This window comes from Megascapheus bottae, unplaced genomic scaffold (assembly GCF_031878675.1).
Source record: "Megascapheus bottae isolate mThoBot1 unplaced genomic scaffold, mThoBot2.hap1 HAP1_SCAFFOLD_50, whole genome shotgun sequence".
NCBI lineage: Eukaryota > Metazoa > Chordata > Mammalia > Rodentia > Geomyidae > Megascapheus > Megascapheus bottae.
This window is the reverse complement of record NW_028327837.1, coordinates 1,112,478-1,133,755: the sequence shown is the minus strand read 5'-3', so window position 1 is coordinate 1,133,755 and position 21,278 is coordinate 1,112,478. Positions and strand designations below refer to the sequence as shown.

General features: G+C 35.5%; 1 protein-coding gene across 1 annotated transcript in view; it reads right to left on the bottom strand.

Annotated features, from left to right (window-relative positions):
* Nucleotides 1-374: 374 nt before the first annotated feature.
* The window catches only part of LOC150039046 (serine-rich coiled-coil domain-containing protein 2-like), a 41,063-nt gene continuing 20,159 nt past the window's right edge, over nucleotides 375-21,278 (bottom strand). The window contains 2 exon segments of the mRNA XM_090328037.1: nucleotides 375-619; nucleotides 1,591-3,046. Coding sequence (XP_090184163.1) covers nucleotides 375-619; nucleotides 1,591-3,007 — 1,662 coding nt within the window. The 5' untranslated portion in view covers nucleotides 3,008-3,046.

The following is a 21,278-nucleotide window of genomic DNA, read 5'->3' as shown; positions in this document are numbered from 1 at the left end:
TTCCAGAAAGGCCCAGGAAATAGATCAGTGGCACAGCCCTTGCCTATCAAGTGCAATGTCCTAGGTTCAATCCCGGTATCAAAAGGAAAAAGACCCAAAAATGTTCCCAGATACTGACGATCTCTACCTACTTGAGAATTTCTGGCCTAGCTAAACTTGCCCAATAAAGTACATCCATAGATACATGTGTATGTGTGTGCATGTATGTATGCATATTCTATAATGAACATGTGTATATGTATTTAAATCAAAGGTTACACTTTCTGTATTTACTATACATTTTATAGGGTCCTAATAAATACATGAGTTATTATTTCCCAAACTAGGAAAGTTATTTCATAAATTAAAAATGTCAATCAATGCCAAAAGCTTCACTACAGTAAGGTAAAGTATTTCAAGAGGGCATAGAAATCCATACGTACTATGCTGTTCATTTCAGAAGATTCATAGCTCCCAACTGGATGCACATTCCCAATGGGTTCCAAGCCCTCTTCATCCCACATGTATGTTCCATCAGAACTATCCTATGGGGAGAGTTCAAATGAAGAGCCAGCTCTGTAATCCGCATCCGGGGAAATCAAGTTATTTCTGGAAGTATGCTTTGTATAGCCACTCCTATCTTCAGTTGGTTTAAAAAAGAGAGAAATATTGATTCACAAAATATGATTATTTGTCATTTCTAAAAAATAAGCTATAAGAATTCAATATATTATGGCCAAAGAGATGGCCCCCAAACGCATACATAACTGCAACATCTTCTAAGTCTTAAAGAATTTTTTTTAAAATAAAGAATAAAATCTTTAAAATATTTCTAGTAAACAAAAAATTCACTTAGCCATCCTTTACTACTGTAACATTTCTGATATCCTCATATTTCTTTAATATTTTCCAAGATATTATTTTAACCACTGTTCAGGAAACTCCTTTCCTCTGTGTGTTCTTTAACTTCATAGTTGCCTCCTTATAAGGAAATAAACTTGTTCTCACAGTCCCTTTTATAAGACCTGCAGACAATCAAGGGTTTGTGTGTATTTCCAGGCATGACCACATTCCTGTATCCATTCTTTTCAGTTCTTCTTTTAGGGCATATGAAAATACAAATATACGTTCTCTAGTATCTAATGTCAATATAGCTATCTATATTGGGAAATGATTCATATACAGCTATTTCATTTTCTTCAATTACAGAAATAAAGTTCCTTGGGCAGTATCACTATTAAAATTGCTAAACAAGCAAATTTAGACTGGGCATGACCTTCCCTATCTTATGTTTCTTTTGACATAGTTTTATTCTTAACAAAGACCAATGATTCACCACTCTAGGCAAAGAGATCATTTGGGAAACATTGTCTATATTAAATACGAAGTGTCTTGGACATAATAGCCAAGAAAGAACAAAAAAGACATTTTACTGACTTTGCATTAGATAGGTTAAAAAGAGGATAGGGAACAAAAATCACAAGGAAGATAAATGTTGCCCAACTCCAGATTCAACCCGCTGTATAACACTGAGAGTATCTTAGAAGATAATCCTAAATGATAATTTGGTTATAGGAGAAAAGCAAGGAAATTAAGGATGTTAATATTTACCAGAAACACTTAAATCTATCCATTCATCAGTTTTACCAAAGGTTTTTTCATTTTCTTTGGGGGAATCAAATACATCCTTGGAAGGTCCATTTTCATGTTTTTCTTCTTTGAGAGACATTTCCTCTGGTGTTATTCTAGTTCTGTTGGAGTCTTCTATATCAATAAAATCATCACTGAAGTCTTCACTTAAGTCATTCTTATCAGAAGATGATAAAGAAGATAAGGAAATATCATCCACATCATCACTTAGATATCTAATTTTAGTATCATGTTTCATGGTCTGGTCATTTTCTGTTCTGTAACTTTCATTTTCAATTACTTCTTGGTCCTTATTGGTAGTGTTGTCCTTAACCAAAACTGTAGCCTCTTCCTCTACACAGGTGTCAGCAGATGTATTTTTATTACCATCGACGGTGATAGTTCCAGAAAATGGAGGTCGGCTGGATTTCAGTAGAGAGGGGTGAACCATCCTATAACCCAAAGTAGAAGTTACACCTGGCCCATTTGCTAAAGCCAGTTTCTTTCCACCAGGAGCATAAGGCCTATTAAATCCATACCCCAAATGTTCATTTCCATTAAGTACTTCCAAATGCCGAGAACTTCTTGTTAGCATACTTGACCGTAGAGGCACTCTAATGGGAAGCTGCTGGTTCTGATAAGGCTTTGTAAGATCAACAGCTCTATTGAAGGAATGTGATCTGGTTATAGATGAAGGGGGAAGGAATGAATTCTGAATGGAATGTGAAAAACTCTGTGACCTTACCATTCTTTCACAAGCCATAGACTTAATATTGTCTGAGGACTGTGCTAAGCTTTCTCCAGAACTGCTTCGAGTGGCACAGGAGTTTGCTCGGGGCCTCTGCATGCTACCAGCTGATCGATTTCCATAAAATCCATTCAACTGAGATTTTGGAGCACTGACTGAAGAATATGAAGTCCTTCCTAGTAACGTGCCTTTAGTGAATTTACTCAAGTTAGATGGTCCAGAAAAAGACTTTTGGTTTACCTCCTCTGCAGATGATACAAACATAGTGGATGGCTTTGTTAACTTTGATGTGAATAAAGGAAGACTTTTTAAACCTCCCTTTACCTCATTTTTATCCAACATTCCTTGAGCAGGTGCATGTTTTTCAGTATCAGTGAGTTTATCATGTGAATTTTGAGTACTGTTAGGTTCTTCAGTATTTTGTGTACTAAGTTGGTATTTATTTGCTTTCCTCCAATTAAAGGAATGAGATAATGAACAATCAGAGCCATTATTTTTTATATAATTTTTGATGTTACTACCCTTGGACGTTCCTAATAGAGTAACAGCTGTCCCACTGGACATCGGCTTCAGTGTACTTCTTACAGATTTTGCACCATATTTCGGCAACTTGGAACCCAAAAATGTCTTGATTTGTGTCTTCTCTTCCATGAGCTATAAGGTACATTTGTTCTCAAATTGTGACAGAATCTGAAGAGAAGAAAAAAAGAAAGTAAGATATCCAAAGTAAGATTAATAATGCATGCCTATATAAATGTACATATGTAATAACACAAAGAAAAATTCAAAATTATTAATGGTTCTTGTAGTCATCTTAAAAAAGACCAAATATACTAATTAAAGCAACAACTTCATGACATTTTTCTAAATACCTTATTAAAAATTTGGGCCATATGTAACAGAAATGCCCACAGGTAATAAAAGAGGACCATCAAATGTGACTAGATTTCAAGAAGTTTATACAGTATATCATCCAATTTCCTATTAAAACAGTTTCATTTATTACAATAAAAAAATATATGAAAAAAAGTTTCACTTTTGATTATAAACTCTTCTTTTGAAAAATCAGAACATAATGGAATTAATTGCCTTAGGTCTTTAAAAATAGTGTATTATTATCGTTGGGGCTGGCTCTATGCTTGAAAACCAATTTATTTATAATCTGTTGTAAATGTTTTATTCTGTTTGCAGTTAGGAAATGCAGAATTCAAAGTGATCTCCTAGCTTGTAAGCAAACTGAGATGTTATCCCTTTTTATTAAAAATGAGTTAATGTATCAAGAAACCAACCAGCAAAGTGGGTTTAACCATTACCCCTTCTGTGTTCTATCTAATTTCTTTGGTTGTTAATATGGTGATAACTGAAAGCCAAGGTAAATTTTAAATATTAAGATTTCTGACTTATTGAGTTTGAATTATGCCACCATGCTTATGTAAAGGTGAAAGTGGCACTATGATGAAACTTAACAAGAAGCAGTTTCTTAGTTGTAACAATTTTAATTCTCCTTTTTTGTGACTTCTTTCCCTATAGTCTTGAAATAGCAAAAGGTTACTACATCTCTCATTACTGTAGTGCTGAGGTTATTGAAGTCACACAAATATATCTGTGTGTTTGATTCTTGGAAAGTTATCTGTTAAGTCCTAGAACAAAGGTAAATGTGTTTCATGTTTTGCACACAAATTCAGAATTTGAATAACCATATGACTTCATAGTGTGATCTCAAAAAAGGAATTTTTCCTTTATTTTTTCTTGCAGTTAATGTAAGAGTACACTAAATCTCTAAGTTTCTGAACTATTAGAAGTACAGATGACCTAGTAAAGATGTAGTAGTGTGTTTTCTTCATTTTGCATGTGTTTATTTTTCCTTATGTTCTCAGAAGATGATTTATTTGCTCAGCTCAGTGGTGTTATAACTAAAAATCATCAAAAGAAGCAGTCTCCAGATAACAAGCCAAGTATTACTTATTATTTTTTATTGAGTTGAAATTGTGATTCTAACACTTTTCCACATAAAAAACACAAGTATCATGAAGGGTCTTCATGATTGCATTATAGAAGAATTTTAATATGTCATAATTAGTTAATTGTGCATTCAACTATAATGTTAATTTTCCATGATGGAAAAATTTAAAGATGAGTTTGAAAAAAAATTGAAAGAATTTCACTTATTAGTTTCTGTTACATGTATCTTGCTTAAGTTTCTGTTCATTAATTTACATTCATCCAATTATATAAAGCAAATTTGGAGGAAACAAGAAGTTGTGCAGTATTTCCAATGACAGTTCTCTTTTATTTTTGTGTTTTCTACTTTAAAATGTCTGTTTTATCAGGTCAGTTTAATCGGGTACATTATCAAAATTCAAGAATGATCTCTTTCCCCATCAAAAAAAAAAAGAAAATAAAAAAATCAGAACATGTGATTTTGATTACAAAAAATACACAAGGTCTTACAAAAATTGGAACATATTTTTAAATAATTACTAAAATTATAATAAGGATGAGAAAAATGAAATAGCACCAAAAAAGAAAAACTATTCTGGCACTAAAGGTTGACATTCTAGCTATCTTTATTTTATTCTGTTGTAAAGGTAATGTACAGAGAGGTCACAGTTAATAAGTAAGGTAATGAGTATGTTTCTTTTGTTTTTTCCAGTCCTGGGGCTTGAACTCAGGACCTGGACACTATCCTTGGGCTTTTTCAAGGCTAGCACTCTACCACTTGAGCCGCAGCACCACTTCTAGCTTTGCCCATATTCATGGTACCAAACAATCAAACCCAGGACTTCCTACATGCTAGGCAAGCACTCTACCACTAGGCCTTACTCCAGGCCCTTGAGTACATTTCTTGTTGAACAGTTACAACTCTATCCTTTTTCTCTCACTCTCCTACTCCTTTAATTCCCCCTCACCCCAAGTTGTAAAGTTCATTTCTAACCTAGTGTCTTGTGAGTATCACTGTTACACTGGTTCACCCTATGTCCTTGATTCACCACATTGTCATTCTCCTTTCTTTCCCAAATCAGATAAACATATATACAACACACAAGGTACCAGAATCAAAAAGTGTTAAACAACTACCTCAAAAGAACTTCCATCCAGTAATACAAGCAAACACTAAACTTAGTGTCAAAATGAAACAAAAAAAGTTAATAAAGTTGATTGGCCCATGAATCATTAACCTCAATACCTCAAATCAATTTTAAACATAACATAAAACTACCCATACACATATTCACATACGAACATAGAACTGGAAACTAGCTTCTCCTCTTCAAGTAACCACGCAATAAATAACATCCTATGATAAAATTATTTTAAAATTATAAAGAAATATTTAAAAATGTGTCTAAATTTTTAGAAAAACATAATACAATCACTGCTTCCAGTAACTATGTAATTCTGTAAAAATCCAAATGAGAAAAATACAAACAAAAATGTGAGCCTTTGTATCACTAATATTTTTATGTAATTATGACGTCTTTAATTTGTCAAAAAAAGAAACGTGTGCATCCACCAGTCCTGAGGCCTGGATGCTATGAACTTTTTTATGATAGTGCTCTTCCACTTGAGCCATAGCTCCAGTCCCAGGTTTTTTTTTGTTTTGTTTGGTAGTTATTTGGAGATAATTTCCTGCCCAGAGCTAGCTTTGAATTGTGATCCTCAGAACTCAGCCCCTTAAGTAGCTACGATTACAGGAGCCAGCCACTAGCACACAGTGTAAATCTGTCAAACTTTTTAATTAAAAAAAAAAAGACAAAAACTGATTCCATCAGATGTGTTGGCTAACATCTGTGGTAGTTTCGGAAGGCTCATGGTTCCAATGAGGGCCTAAGCAAAAAAATTCACAAAACCTATCGCAACCTAAAACATCTGGGCAGGGTGGCATCAGTTTGTCATTCCAGCTATGTACAAAGTTTCACGAGGATTGCAGGCTCTATTCAAGATGTAACTAAAGCAAAGTATATTGAAATCATGGCTCAAGTAGTAGAGTACCTGCCTGTCAAGTGCAAGGAGCTGAACGCAAATGCTAGTACCACCCAAATATAATACCTGACTGTAAGTCAACTATAGCTTAAAATTTCCTAGAAGATATTTCTATTATTAGTGTCAAAAATACTTAGAAAATCATAAATTTTCAAGTAAATTACAGAATATTCTGTCCCCAACAACTAATAAAAAGAACAGAATACCCATAATGCATGTAACTTTTTTTCTGCTAGTCAAATAAGAAACTTTTAAAACTAAGAATGCAGGAGCTTTAAAAAACAATGAACAACAGCCTTTAAAAAGCAATGAACTATGCCAGTGGCTTTTGTTCATGTGAGCCTTAAAAATGAAGTTTGAATTATTAACGAGTTTAAAAAAAATGAACAATGGCAGTGGCTCACATCTGTAATCCTGGCTACTCCAGAGACTAAAATCTAAGGATTAAGGTTCAAAACCAGCCCAAAGGGCCGCGAGTTTGGCCTAGTGGCAGAGTGCTTACCTAGCATGCATGAAGACCTGGGTTCAATTCATCAGTAACACATAAATAGAAAAAAGCCAGAAATGGTGCTGTGGCTCAAGTGATAGAGCTCTAGACTTGAGAAAGCCCAAGGGCAGTGCCCAGGCCCAAGGCCTGGAATCTAGCCCAGGTAATCCATGAGATTCTAATCTACTGTAAGTCAGGATTATTTATGGATTCATAGAATGCAGTTTTGACCAAGAATACTCAGAGAACTGATGAATCAATCAAAAGAAATTTCGAAAACAAAAATTTTAAATTCCTATCATCCACTGCACAGCACAGTTGATGTGAAGCTCTCAGTCCCATGCTGTCTTCAAAGGTTTAAATCACTATATGACCTGAGTATCTCCCTACTCTTAATTTTGTAAAACTGTGCCTCCCAGAAGGAAAACTATCCAAAAAGCAAGTGAAAATTAACCGGCTTAAATATAGAGCAAAAAGTTGACATCTGTTGAAAGGCATCTCTTGTCTATAATGGAAGTTGGGCAGCAGTATTATGTGAAAAATGCATCAAATATGTGCAATATAGCACTGAGCTCTATTATATCCTAAGCCCTAACAAGTTTTTGTTCTAAGGTCGATATCAAAAGACTACTGTTTACTGCATTGAGGAAGAAGCTTAAAGTCCATTAAAATGTATTATATCCTCAAAAGGATGAAGGCTAACATAAAACACTTAAGACAGCCTAAGAAGGGACAGGGAAGCCTAGAATCCCAGAAGAGCTCACCTGTCAATGCTACCAATTACACATAAGCAGAGATCACACACACTTCTCAAAAGATGCATTAAAAGGAAGAAGCTAAGTCACAGGTGCTACAGTAAAGGTCTTAAGGAGATATAACCCCTAGTGCTGGCTCCATATATAGGCTAGGTGCCTACCACCTTACCCTTCATAACATAAGGTAGAGTTCATCCCACCTATGGGTCAAATGCTAAAATAAGTTCATAAATGGCCAAACACCATTAGTGTTCAAGCCCATTTGATTCCAGGGCCAATGCAGACTACCCTTATGACAGAGGAATAAAATATTCTGAGACAAGGGACAAGAGTGAAATAGAGGAATAGAGGAAAAGCATAAAAACTTAAAGGGCCAAGGTACTGATTAAAGGAAAAGTTTTACAAATGAACAGTAAGACCTGTCACTCTTTCACTCCTTTTTCCTATCCATTACCTCCATCCTCTGAAGAACCACCCCCTCACTTTCCTTATTTAGTTTTCCAAATAGCTTTTCAGGAGGTTAGGAAGTACCTGCATTTTAGCAATTTAAATAGGTATAAATTCACTTCTGAGTCCAAGAGCAATTAGCTGAACAACATTGCTAATGACTACACAGGTGAAAGTAGTGACTTCTTAAACTCACTTTCACATTCAGAGACATACATCATAATTTGAAATAATTTGTTTTTTAACTTGTGTTATTCAACTACTTCCCCCATATTCCCTTTTCTCATTCTCCCCCAGCTGTCATCTGTGGCATAAGCCTATTCAAAGGTTTGACTATGGCAGTAAAATTAGTAAAAACGAAAATCGCTGGCCAAGGCAAAAACTTCAAAACAGTCAAATTGCATTCCAGATTTTTCATAGCTTTAAAAAGGGGATATTGTGCTCCACAGCAGAGCACCTGCATAAAAAGGGCACATCACATTAACATAAAACTCTATTATTCTATCAATTTGACCTTTTTTCTTTTCAGTGGTGGTACTAGGGTGTAAACTTAAGATCTAATGCTTGCTAGGCAGATGCTCTACCACTGATTCTTTATGCTGGCTATTTTTAAGTTAGGGTCTCTGTGTCTTCCCTAGCACATACCTGGACCATAATCCTCCTATTTTCGGTTTCCCACAATAGCTGGGATGAGAGGTGCATGCCATCACTCAGCTTCTCCCATTAAGATGGAATCTAGTGAACATCTCTGCAGAGGCTGGACTAGAACTACAATGCTCTCAATGTCAGCCTCCCTCCCATGTAGCTAGGATGATAATCTTGTTCCACCAAACCCAGCTATTGGTTGACAGGGGATCTCAAAAGCTTTTCTACCCAGCTAGCCTTAAAACCTGATCCTGCAGATGTCAGCCTGAGATTATAGGCATCAGCTACCGGTGTCTGGCCAATTTGACCTTTTCTGTCCTCTAGCTAAAACTTAATTTTTACTCAGACAGAGATAAAAATAACTTGTGAAAAAAGGAGCTCAGAAATCTCTCTTCTCAATGCTACTGATATGCATGATATAATCAAAGGTGGCCCTGAGACAAACACAACATCCCTCGCTTTCCTTATCCTTCTTTCCTATAAAGCAAAGGCCTTTTAATTCTGGGAAAGGAACAAGTCCTATTGCTCCAAGGCAACAGGAAAAAAATCCTCTGCATCTAGAGGAAATAAGATTGAATATGAAAAATACCCAATTGACCCATTTATATGAGGGAAAGGACAAGAATAGGTTAAGCTAATTATGATGACAGCAGTAACGGGACAGCCACTAATAGACAGGTGTGTATCAGAATCACCTGAGGGACTTTGTTAAAATAAAATCGCTGGAGTTTAACCCCCCAGAGATTCTGAGTCAATGTGGAGGGTAGGGCACAGGAACATATATTTCTACCAAGACGATGGGGGCTAGGGGTTAAACTGCTGATACAGGATTCCTATGCTAAGACTCCCTGGGTAAGATTTCTCTGGAAAGGAATGACGAAAAAGTGATTAACTAAGGTTTTGGTATGAATGTACAACTTAATCTGAATGATATAAACACCCAGAGGTACATAATAAAGATCTGTGGACTTAGAGCTTTATGTAGGCTTATAATTCAATCTTTAAGTTTCTCTAAAACTTGAGCATTCATACTAATTGCACCAAATAAGACAACTTCCCAAAACAACTATTCCATAAACTAACATGAGAACTAATCATCTATCCAGCCATTCTCCTATTTTAAGATTATCAACTACATGACTACAGAAATTTTTCTTTCTAGTCAAAAAATGGGATACAGAAATTATTTCATCAACTCTAATGAATTAACTAATCTACTAAGTAGCAATCATCAACAATAACTAAATTCATTAGGAAAACTCCATTAGGTGAAAGACACCTGAAACGCAAAGATTTTTATATCTCCTTATCAGACAAGAACACACAGATGCACCATGAAGTATATTTGCCTAAAGAAACTGAATCTAAATGTAATATAAATCTAAGCTTCTAGATTTACTCATTTATAGGGAAGACAAGGACAGAAAAATATGTTTAGTAACGAAAAGACATAATCAGTCAGATCTTAAATGGAAGAGTTCACTTGCTTTCCTTAAAAAATAAATATTATAGGGGGAGGGAAATGGGTACCAAGACATGTGAAAGGGTATCAATGTATGTGAATTAATGCACCTTCTATCTGGCAAATATCATGTAACCCTTTTACTAATGACAATAAAAAATAAATAAATAAATAAATATTATAAACTTTAAGAAAACCAATCAGTGTGTGGACCTTACTGTATCCTAATTTAAGCAAATTTCCAGTAATAAAGAATTTCTTAAAACAACAGAAAATTAAGCATGGAATGAGTAGTGAATTATACTAAAAAATTATGTAGGGGATGGTGATAAGAGTACAATGGTCCTACTTTTGTAAGACAAAGTCTGTTTAGGATAGAGCTATAAATACTGAAGTATTTAAACATGAAAGTATACAATAGTGGAATTGGAAGAGATGGGAAAGAATGGTGGAAAGAGGGGCATTGATCAAGATGCACTGACATGTTGAATGGAAATATGTACAATTACTTACAGGTAATTTTTAAAGGTGAGAGAAAGTATAACATGGTGGAATATATCTGAAGTACTGATATATATTATAAAAACAAAGGGATAAGAATGATAAAACTGGTAACCACTAAAAGCTAAATAATAAATATACCAAGGATTAATCAGATTTTTCTTTACTCATTATGTTTAAGAATTCATACATAATTCTCCTCTGAAACACAATTAGCCCATAATTAAAATGTTTTCATCAAAAAAAGAGATATGCTATATTATTAGCCTCTTCTTCTCACTCACCTCCAAGTTCTTTCCCTTCTTACCTCACCTGATCCCAGTCACTCAGATAAAATGCAAAGGTTAAAAGTCTGTAGCAGCCCCAGTTTGAATCTTATGCTTACCACTTTCTAGTAACGTGAGAAATGAAGTAACTTGAAAGTACCTAACGGAAAAGGAAAAAATGGGAGAGCAAGCAAGGAAAGGGATGACATGGTTCAAAAAAAATGTACTCATTATCTCACTTATGTAACAATAACCACTCTGTACATCACCTCTACAGTAACAACAAAACATATTAAAAGAAAGTATGTAATAGTTATTTATGGCTTTTATTTTAAGCTCCCTTGTTTTCAAGTTATTAAATAAATCTGATAATGCCAGACTGACTCTAGTTTGATTCTTTTTTTATAGTTATTTCATTTTTGTGCCAGTTCTGGAGTTTGAACTGAGGGCATTTGGCTCTCATTTAGCATTTTTGCGCAAGGCTGGCACTCTTTCACAATAACCACTCGTCCACTTTGAGCTTTTTGCTGGTTTCAAACTATGATCCTCAGATCTCAGCCTCCTGAGTTGCTAGGCTAACAAGTATGAGCTACCAGTGCTCAACTGACTTTGTTGTTTTTCATTTATTAAAGGATATTAGGTGAACAACAGATATCCCTGGCCCTTACAATTCCAATTTTGATTCAAAAATGGAAAATTAAAAGCTTAAAGATGATGCAAAAGTGGCTGGTACTAATTAATTCATGGCTTACAAAAGTGGGATATTTAATCATTTTTTTGTTTGTTTGGTCTTAGATTTGGGGGGCAGGGTCTCACCTCAAATTGACAATCCTCCTAACAGTCATAAGCCACCATAGTCAGCAGTAATTTATTTTTCAAATGCAACAAAAAATGTTTGCACCAAAGTGGTCAGGTCACAATGCAATATATCCAGCTGTGCCAAAAGGTTATGCATCTATTTCCAGCTTTTTATATGCATCTTAGAAGCCTAATACTTCTCAGATTTCATCCCATATGTATTCCATATTCATCCCATATTCATCCCATATTTATAAATATGGCACCTGCAACAAGATGACAGATTAAGTGACAAAGCTTACACGTTAATATTAATCTTAAATATTACTAAACAACAAATATTTTGACAGTAAACCAATCTGGCAGGATTAAAGAACAAGTTGCTTTGACAACTAAATGCTGAGTAATATCTGAAAGTCAATATATACATGGTACAAGGCCTATATTAACCCCTTACACTCTCCTTCTGTGATGATTTAGAAAGCATGTCAAAATAATCAGAGTAGCTGGTGAAGTTATTGTGACAACTCAGTTATTTCCTGAAAAACTATCTTTCCCAATAAAATAACAGCTGGATTGCAATCCTCCATTCTTGCAGAATTTAAAGAAAAGAAAAGCAATTTGAGGGGGAAAATAGTATAATTCCTTAGAAAAACTAATGGTCCAACAAAATGAATACCAGGAAACTGGAATTTAAAAGATGTGAAAGGTCAAGGGAGGAGGGTAGATGAATGAAGAGAGGAAAGGGGGAAAAAGAATGTACTTATAATATTTGGTGCATATCCTATGAAATTAGAAAACTGAAAAGCACTTGGGTTGGGAAGAGTGGGGTAGAATGATGAAAGAGTGACATCAATCAAGATGAACTGTATTTATATAAACTCATTTGTTGAATAGTAACTACTTTGTACAACTACTTAAAGATATAAAAATACACGCTAATAAAAGAAGAAATCAACTTGTCCAAGAAACTTAATTTTAAGATGGTACTGGGGTTTGACCATAGAGCCTCACATAGCTAGGTAGGTACTCTACTAATGTAGCATGCTTACATAATATAATACTTTATACTTTGATTATAACACTTTATAAAATACTTCTCAATTTGACTACAAGGTATTTTAGACAACTACTTACATAATGCTTAAAGGGACACCCAGTCTATTTCATTTTTTTAAAAATCCAAAAACTAGGTACTTTATTTTCTTTGAGGCTATTGCAAAAGGAGTTGCTTTCCTGATGGTTGCCCCATTCCTCTCACTGTTGGAGTACAGGGAGGCAGTTGATTTTTGAGGGTTAATTTTATACCCTGCTACCTTGCCAAAGTTTTTAATCAGCTCAAGGACCTTGCGAGTGGAGTCTATAGGATTCTTTAAGTACAGAATCATGCCATCTGCAAAGAGGGAAAGTTTCACTTCCTCTTTCCCTATTTGGATCCCCTTTATATTTGTTTCTTGCCTTATTGCTCTAGCTAGTAATACTAATACTAAGTTAAAGAGGAGTAGAGAGAGTAGGCTTCCTTGTCTCATTCCTGATTTTAGAGGGAATGGCTTTAGCTTTTTGCCATTAAGTATAATATTAGCTGTGGGATTGTTATACACAGCCTTTATTTTTTTCATATATTTTTATTGTAATTAATAGAAGGGTTACATGATATTTGCCAGATAGAAGGTTCATTAATTCACATACATTGATACCCTTTCACATGTCTTGATCCCCATTTCCCTCCCCCCCACCCCCACTCCTCATCTTGTTTTCCCCTTCCCTATCCCATTTCAAATAACCAAATACAAATATATCCGATATTATCAGGTAACAAAGTGAGATACTGTAACAATATGAGATAACCAAGGGACAGCAAAAGAGATGAGAGATAACATAGTACTTTAAGAACAAAAATCATTCATTATATGGCTTTTGTTTCTATATCCTTGAGGTCCTTTCATTTAGCATCATACTATATGGTCTTATGTATCAAGGTTTTGCTCTATTGCAAATCTCTGCTAGGAGAGCCCAAGGTTTCTACTGATTATGACAAATGAGGGAAACCATTGAGCCTATGTTCCTTTCAGTCTGGCTTACTTCACTTAATATGATCTTTTCTAAGTCTTTCCATTTCCTAACAAATGGGGCAATGTCGTTCGTTCTGACAGCAGCATACAATTATATTGTGTACAAATACCACATCTTGTTGATCCATTCATCAACTGAGGGACATCTAGGTTGGTTCCATATCTTTGCTATGGTAAATAGTGCTGCAATGAACATCGTTGTGATAGTGGATTTAGTATGTTCTTGTTTCTGGATGATTGGGTAAATGCCAAGTAGTGGAATTGCTGGGTTGTGGGGGAGCTCTATGTTTAGTCTTTTGAGGAACTGCCATACTGCTTTCCATAGTGGTTGAACGAGTTTGCACTCCCACCAACCGTGTAGGTAGTGATCCCTCCTGGACACATTCCCTCCAGCATCTGTTGTTATTAGTTTTCTTGATCCTGGCCATTCTAACTGGAGTGAGGTGGAATCAGCGTTCTTTTGATTTGCATTTCTTTTATGACCAGAGATGTTGAGCATTTCTTCATGTGGCTATAGGCCATTTTTGTTTCTTCTTCAGAGAAGACTCTCTTTAAGTCTTTGGCCCATCATTTAATGGGATGGTTGTTTCTTTGGAGATTAGTTTTGAAGTGATTCAATTTTTTGAGCTGTTGATATATTTTAGATATGAGGCCTATGTCTGTTGTATGGTTGGTGAAGATCTTCTCCCACTCTGTAGACTTCTTAATTAGTTTACTAGCTATGTCCTTTGCCCTACAAAAGCTCTGCAGTTTAATGCACTTATCCAGCCTTTCTCTGATTTGTTGTGATTCTTGGGCCTTATTAAGAAAGTTTCGACCTGTGCCAAGGAGACCTAGTGTATCTCCTATTCCTTCTTGTAAAGTTTTCAGTGTGTCGGCTTTTACCTCCAGGTCTTTGATCCATTTGGAGTTAATTCTAGTGCAAGGTGACAAAGAAGGATCCAACTTTAGTTTTCTGCAGGTGCTTAGCCAGTTCTGCCAGCACAACTTGTTGAAGAGGCTGTCTTTCTTCCATTCTATTTTTTTGGCTCCCTTGTCAAAGATTAGGTGACCATAGGTCTGTGGTTTAATATCTGGGTCCTCAGTTCTATTCCATTGATCTTCAGGCCTGTTCTTGTGCCAGTACCAAGCTATTTTGCATCTTACAGCTCTGTAAGAGAGTCTAAAGTTTGGTATTGAATTTCCTCCTGCGCTGTTCTTTCTGCTAAGAAGTGTTTTGGCTATACGGGGTCTTTTATTATTCCATATGAAATTTTGGATTGCCTCTTCTATTTCTTTAAAGAATGGCATTGGGATATTGATGGGTATTGCATTGAATTTGTAGATAGTCCTTGGCAAGATTGTCATTTTCGCGATGTTGATTCTTCCAATCCAGGAGCATGGAAGGTTTTTCCAGTACCTCAGTTCTGCTTTAATTTCCTTTTTAGGGTTTTAAAGTTTTCATCAAAAAGGTCCTTTACATTCTTAGTTAAGGTAATTCCTAGGTACGTTATTTTCTTTGAGGCTATTGCAAAAGGAGTTGCTTTCCTGATTATTGCCTCATTCCTCTCACTGTTGGCGTAAAGGAAGGCAGTTGATTTTTGAGGGTTAATTTTATACCCTGCTACCCTTCCAAAGTTTTGAATCAGCTCAAGGAGCTTGGGAGTAAAGTCTATAGGATTCTTTAAATACAGAATCATGTCATCTACAAAGAGGGAAAGTTTTACTTCCTCTTTCCCTGTTTGGATTCCCTTTATGCTTGCTTCTTGCCTTATTGCACTGGCTAGGAATTCTAATACTATGTTAAAGAGGAGTAGAGAGAGTGGGCATCCTTGTCTCATTCCTGATTTTAGAGGGAATGACTTTAGCCTTTCACCATTAAGTATAATATTAGCTGTGGATTTGTCATACACAGCCTTTATTATATTGAGGAATGTTCCATGGATTCCTAGTTTCTCCAGAGCTTTTAACATAAAGGGGTGTTGGATCTTGTCAAATGCCTTTTCTGCATCTATTAAGACAATCATGTGATTTTTGTCCTTGCTCCTGCTGATGTGTTGAATTATATTGATTTGCGTATGTTGAACCAGCTTTGCCTCCCTGTGATGAATCCTGTTTGATCACAGTGTATCATTTTTTTGATGAGTTGTTGTAGACGGTTGGCCAGTATTTTGTTGAGAAGTTTTGCATCAATGTTCATCAAAGAAATAGGTCTATAGTTATCTTTCTTTGATGAATCTCTGTGGTTTGGGGATGAAGGTTATACTGGCTTTCGTTGAACAGCTTATACAATTCAGCTGATACACAGCCTTTATTATCCATGTTCTATGGATTCTACACAATGGAATTCTATGCTGTCAGAAAGAATGACATCGCCCCTTTTGTTAGGAAATGGAAAGACTTAGAAAAAAGCATATTAATTGAAGTAAGCCAAAATCAAAGGAACATAGGCCCAAGAGTCTCCCTCATTTGTCAAAATCAGAAGAAACCTTGGGCTCTCCTAGCAGAGATTTACCATAAACAAAATCTAGAGACATAAGGCCAAATAGTATGACACTAAATGTAAGGACCTCCACGATAAAGAAACAAAAGCCATATAATGAATGATTGTTGTCCTTAATGTACTATGTTATCTTTTATCTCTTTTGCTATCCCTTGGTTATATCATATTGTTACAATATTTCACCTTGTTATCTGATATATTTTATATGTGCTTAATTTGAAATTGGATAGGGAAGGGGGGAAATCAAAATGAGCAGGGGAGGGGAGAGGGAAATGGGGACCATGTCATGAGAAAGGGTATCTATGTTTGTGAAGTAATGCACCTTCTATCTGGTGAATATAATGTAAACCTTCTATTAATTACAATAAAAAAGAATTTAAAAAATCCAAAAACTAGGAATCAATCCAAATGCCCCAGTAGATGAATGGATCAAGAAGATATGGTTCTGATACACAATGGAATCCCCACATTCATAAGGAAATTGAAAGACTTGGAAAAAATCATATTAAGTGAAATAAGCCAGACCCAAAGGAACATAAGGTCAATGGTTTCCCTCATTTGTAATAGTACACAACTAGGATTCTTGTAGCAGAGGATCACAGTAGCTCAAAAACTGTGTACATAAAGTCAAACAGGATGAGTCTAAACAAAATGAACTCTAGGTTAATGAAACAAGAGGTTTATCTTTGTGATTGCTGTTCTTAATGCACTATATGACATTATTTCCTTTCACTTTTTTTTCTTCTTCCATTTATGGTTAATCTCATGAGGTTACTGTATCTGAATTTGTATACAGGTATACTGTATATATTCTTATTTGTTTATTTAAAATACTGGGCACAATGTAGACAACTATGAATTACATATGGTGCACATCAAATGTAACAATAATCTTATGGTGTTCTGGACTAACATAAAATCTTCTTGGCAGGAAGGCCCCATTTAACCCATTGCATACTTCCACCTCAGATTAATATCAGCATTTTATTAAGCAGCTATGAAACAAGATCCTGAAGTGTAAACAACATAAAACACAATACTTGTTATAAGAAATATATTGTAAAGAAAAGAAAGCTCTCCTTTACATCAGTGACTTAAGACATGTTCAGTAACTAAAACTTATTCAAAGCCTATTATGCATCTGGCTCTGAGTTTAAAGTTACAAATAAGCATTCCAATGCAAAGAAAAAGCTCTGTAGACAAAGAAAGGACAATACAGTGCTATAATAGATACTGTAAAACATACTGGCCAGCAGATGGAGACACAAGACTAAGTGTTGGTTTAACTGTGAGGAGAAGATAACATACATGGTTTTAAAGAGAAGACAACACAAGCTCATTCTCAGAAGACACACAGTAAATACACTAAGTGTACAAAGAACTATAGTCCAAGTTAAAAGAATAAACGGAAGTACAGAACTAGTATAACTCGTCCATGAAGAAAGCTATTAGTGGTTGAATAAAGAAAGAATAACATTCAAAGAAATGTATCCAGACGAGAATACTGGAGAAAATGTAGTCTGCAGAAGGCCTTATTCATCTTACTAAGAAATCCAGGCTTTACTATGGGCAATTATATTAACAAAGCAGTTCGAACTAGAACAGAAAAACAATTTGAGGGCCGGGAGTTTGGCCTAGTGGTAGACTACGTGCCTAGCATGTACAAAGATCCAGATTCAATTCCTCTGTACCACATACATAGAAAAAAGCCGGAAGTGGTCCTGAGGCTCAGGTGGTAGAGCTCTAGCCTTGAGAAAGTCCAAGGATAGTGTTCAGGCCCTAAGCTCAAGCCCAAGACTGGTGAAAAAAGAAAAAGAAAAAGAAAAAAGAAAAATAATTTGAGCTGATTTTAAGGAGATGCATTAAGAGACTATAACAGAGACAGCAATGATAAGGGCACAAAATGAACCTAACTACAATAAGCTCAAAAATGAAAATGTCCATTTGTTAAAGTCTGCACGGACATACTAAGTTCCCAATCTATTTTTTCATTTGATGTTTCCCTTAATAAATGTAACCACCATCCTTAGTTCACTTAGGCAAGCCTAGAATGCTGGGTCCTTTCCACTCATTTTCTATTATCTAAGGAAGAAATGAGGCTGGATAACATAACATTATTCAAAGACATGATAAAAAAAGAGGCAATAACTTGAGAGAGTACAAAAGCAAACCACTTTCTGGTTTGAATTTTTAATTTTGAGCCCTTTTTCCTTCAGGGGAATCACTCAAAGATAATGTTACAAATAAAGAATATAATGAGAATGATATCTGGTACAAGATCCTACCAGATATAAAATCAAGACAAACTTCCAGTTCTAAGAACTAATCTGTTATGACAGTACAAAAAGGCAGAGGTTCTGAATTACAGGTGATGAGTCAAGAAGGTAGCAGCCCTGACACACTGCTCAGGGCTGTGGATGCAGAAACGCTGTGGCCATTCTAATTGCAGGCCTTACTCACATACCTTAGTCAGGACTGGCTGAACCTGCACAGTATAGGAATATTGCCTGCAGCTCAATGGTGCTAGAGGAGGCAGGAACTAGGTCTTAGTAAGTAATATGCAATCAAGAACACAAGAACTTCAAAATTAAGCCAAGTGCTAGTGGCACATGCCTGTAATCCAAGCTACTCAGGAAGCTGAGATCAGAGGGTTATGGTTCAAAGCCAGCCTGGATGGAAAAGTCCATAAGACTCTTATCTCTGATAAACTACTCAGAAAAACCAGAAGTGGCACTGTGGCTCAAGTGGTAGAGCATTGGCCTTGAACACAAAGAGGCAAAGGGACAGTACTCGTGAACTGGGTTCAAGAACTTGCAAAAAAAAAAAAACTTCAAAATTATAATAGATCTACAGTAGGTATTATGTATTAAGTAGTTTAATAAAGGACTTACAATTTTTAAGTCTCAGCATCTTGCGCAAAACCTGGCATTTAGTACCATAAATGAATTGACATTGTAAGGCTAGCTCTGGTCAACATCTCCCAGAACACCTACAAACCTATAAAAAAGTAGTCTGTATGTGGAATGACTCCATGATCAATACAAGCAACTCTCTCCTATAAGACCAGAAAAGTAGAAAGAACTAATTGTCCCTACTGACAACAAAGAGAACATGATAGTGAGAGGCCCTAATGATATGACCTAGCTTTTACCGAGTACAGTGTATGTATAGAATTGTGCCAAGACACTTATAAGAATTATACCTTAACCTCTTACAACTACAAGATAGGTAGAGGTTTCCCTTTCACAGCTGAAGAAGTAGAGGTTTAAAGAGGTGAAGTGGCTTCCCCAAGTTAATTACAGAGAGGAAGCGAAAGGATTTCAAAAACTAAATCAGAGGCATTCAAGGTGGTAGTAGCTATCTAAGGGCAGAAACTTTTATAACTTTACAAATTAAGAAATTTTCTAAATATTTTATACCTATTAGCTCATTCTATCCACATAATTTCTTTATAAAATTAATGTAATCCATATTTTACAAATGAAGAAATTAAACATTTTAGGACTGAGCTATGCAGAAAACTCTGGTGTAATGGAAAACCTCTGAATGTATAAGCAAGAGTGACAAGATCTTATTTACACTCCTAAAAGATCATTAAGGGCTGTCACAAGTATGAAGTGGAAGGAAAAAACCTTGGAAGCAGGGAAATCAGTTAAAAAGCAAGGTGGGAGTTAAGATTAAAAATGATTATGGAGTAGCCAAGTTGAACTAAATTGATAGAAAGCAATAGTAGACTTTCAAGGTATATAAAGATGATAGAATCGATAGTACTTGGTGATGGGGTAAATCCAAGAATAGGGAAAGGGAGAAATTAAGGATAATTCTCAGGTTTCTAACTTGAAAAATAACCAAGTGGTGCTATCATTTTCTAAAATGAGAAAGACAAGAAGAGGCATCCAACTCTCAATCTCTGTGACTTTTTCTAGATCATTAATAGAAAATTTATACAAAACAAAAATCACTCAGGATTCAGGTTTTGCACTTTAAGAAGTACAAACTAGCCCTGCCTAAAGGGAAAAATTTATAAAGGAGATTAGATCAAATGAAGTATAGATGGTAGATTAAATTGATATATCAATGTTACTCCAAAGAAGTCCATGACAATATTGTTTTCTTTTAAAACTCCTATCCTGAGGAGATACATGTTGAAATCTTTACAAAACAGCTAATGATAAAGAACAAGGCCCCGAGTTCAAATCTCAGTACTGACCAGGTGAGGAGGAGGAAAATTATAAGAAAATAAAAAAAGAAGATTAGTGAATCTAGATATTTTTGGAATAGTCTCTGTATATTATTGGTGTTGCAACGAGTCTCTGATGATGAAATTATATATATATATATATATATACACATACACACATATATACACAAAATGTATATACATATATATATATATATATATATGTGCTGAAGTTTGAATTAAGAGCCTCACTCTCACTACTTAAGCTACACCTCAGCCCCAGTAATGTTTAAAAGGCAATTCAGTGGCCGGGAGTTTGGCCTAGTGCTAGTGTGCTTGCCTAGCACTCTAGGCAAGACCCAGGTTCGATTCCTTGGTACCACATACATAAAAAAAAAAGCCAGAAGTGATGCTGGGGCTCAAGTGGCAGAGCTCTAGCCTTGAGAAAGTCCAAGGACAGTGCTCATGCCCTGAGCTCAAGTCCAGGACTGGCCAAAAAAAAAAAAGGCAATTCATATTCAATTTTTCTTGTTTCTTTTAAAACTATGCTTTTATTATCTCTAAACAGTTGTACAAAGGAATTACAATTCAACAAATGAGTTTATAATTAAGATGTATCGTCATCAATGTCACCCTTTCATCATTTCCCCCATCCTTCCCAGCCCAAGCCCTCCCGTTGATTTTTTTAATTTCATAGTATATTTATCTAATATAATGACTGCGTTCTCTTGTTCATGCTAAATCAGTGTAAGTCCTTTCAACCCAAACAATTCCAGCCATCCTGTCTCCATCAAGGAAACAAGAAGCATGCACAACACACCTTATAAAGAGAAGACATTGTAA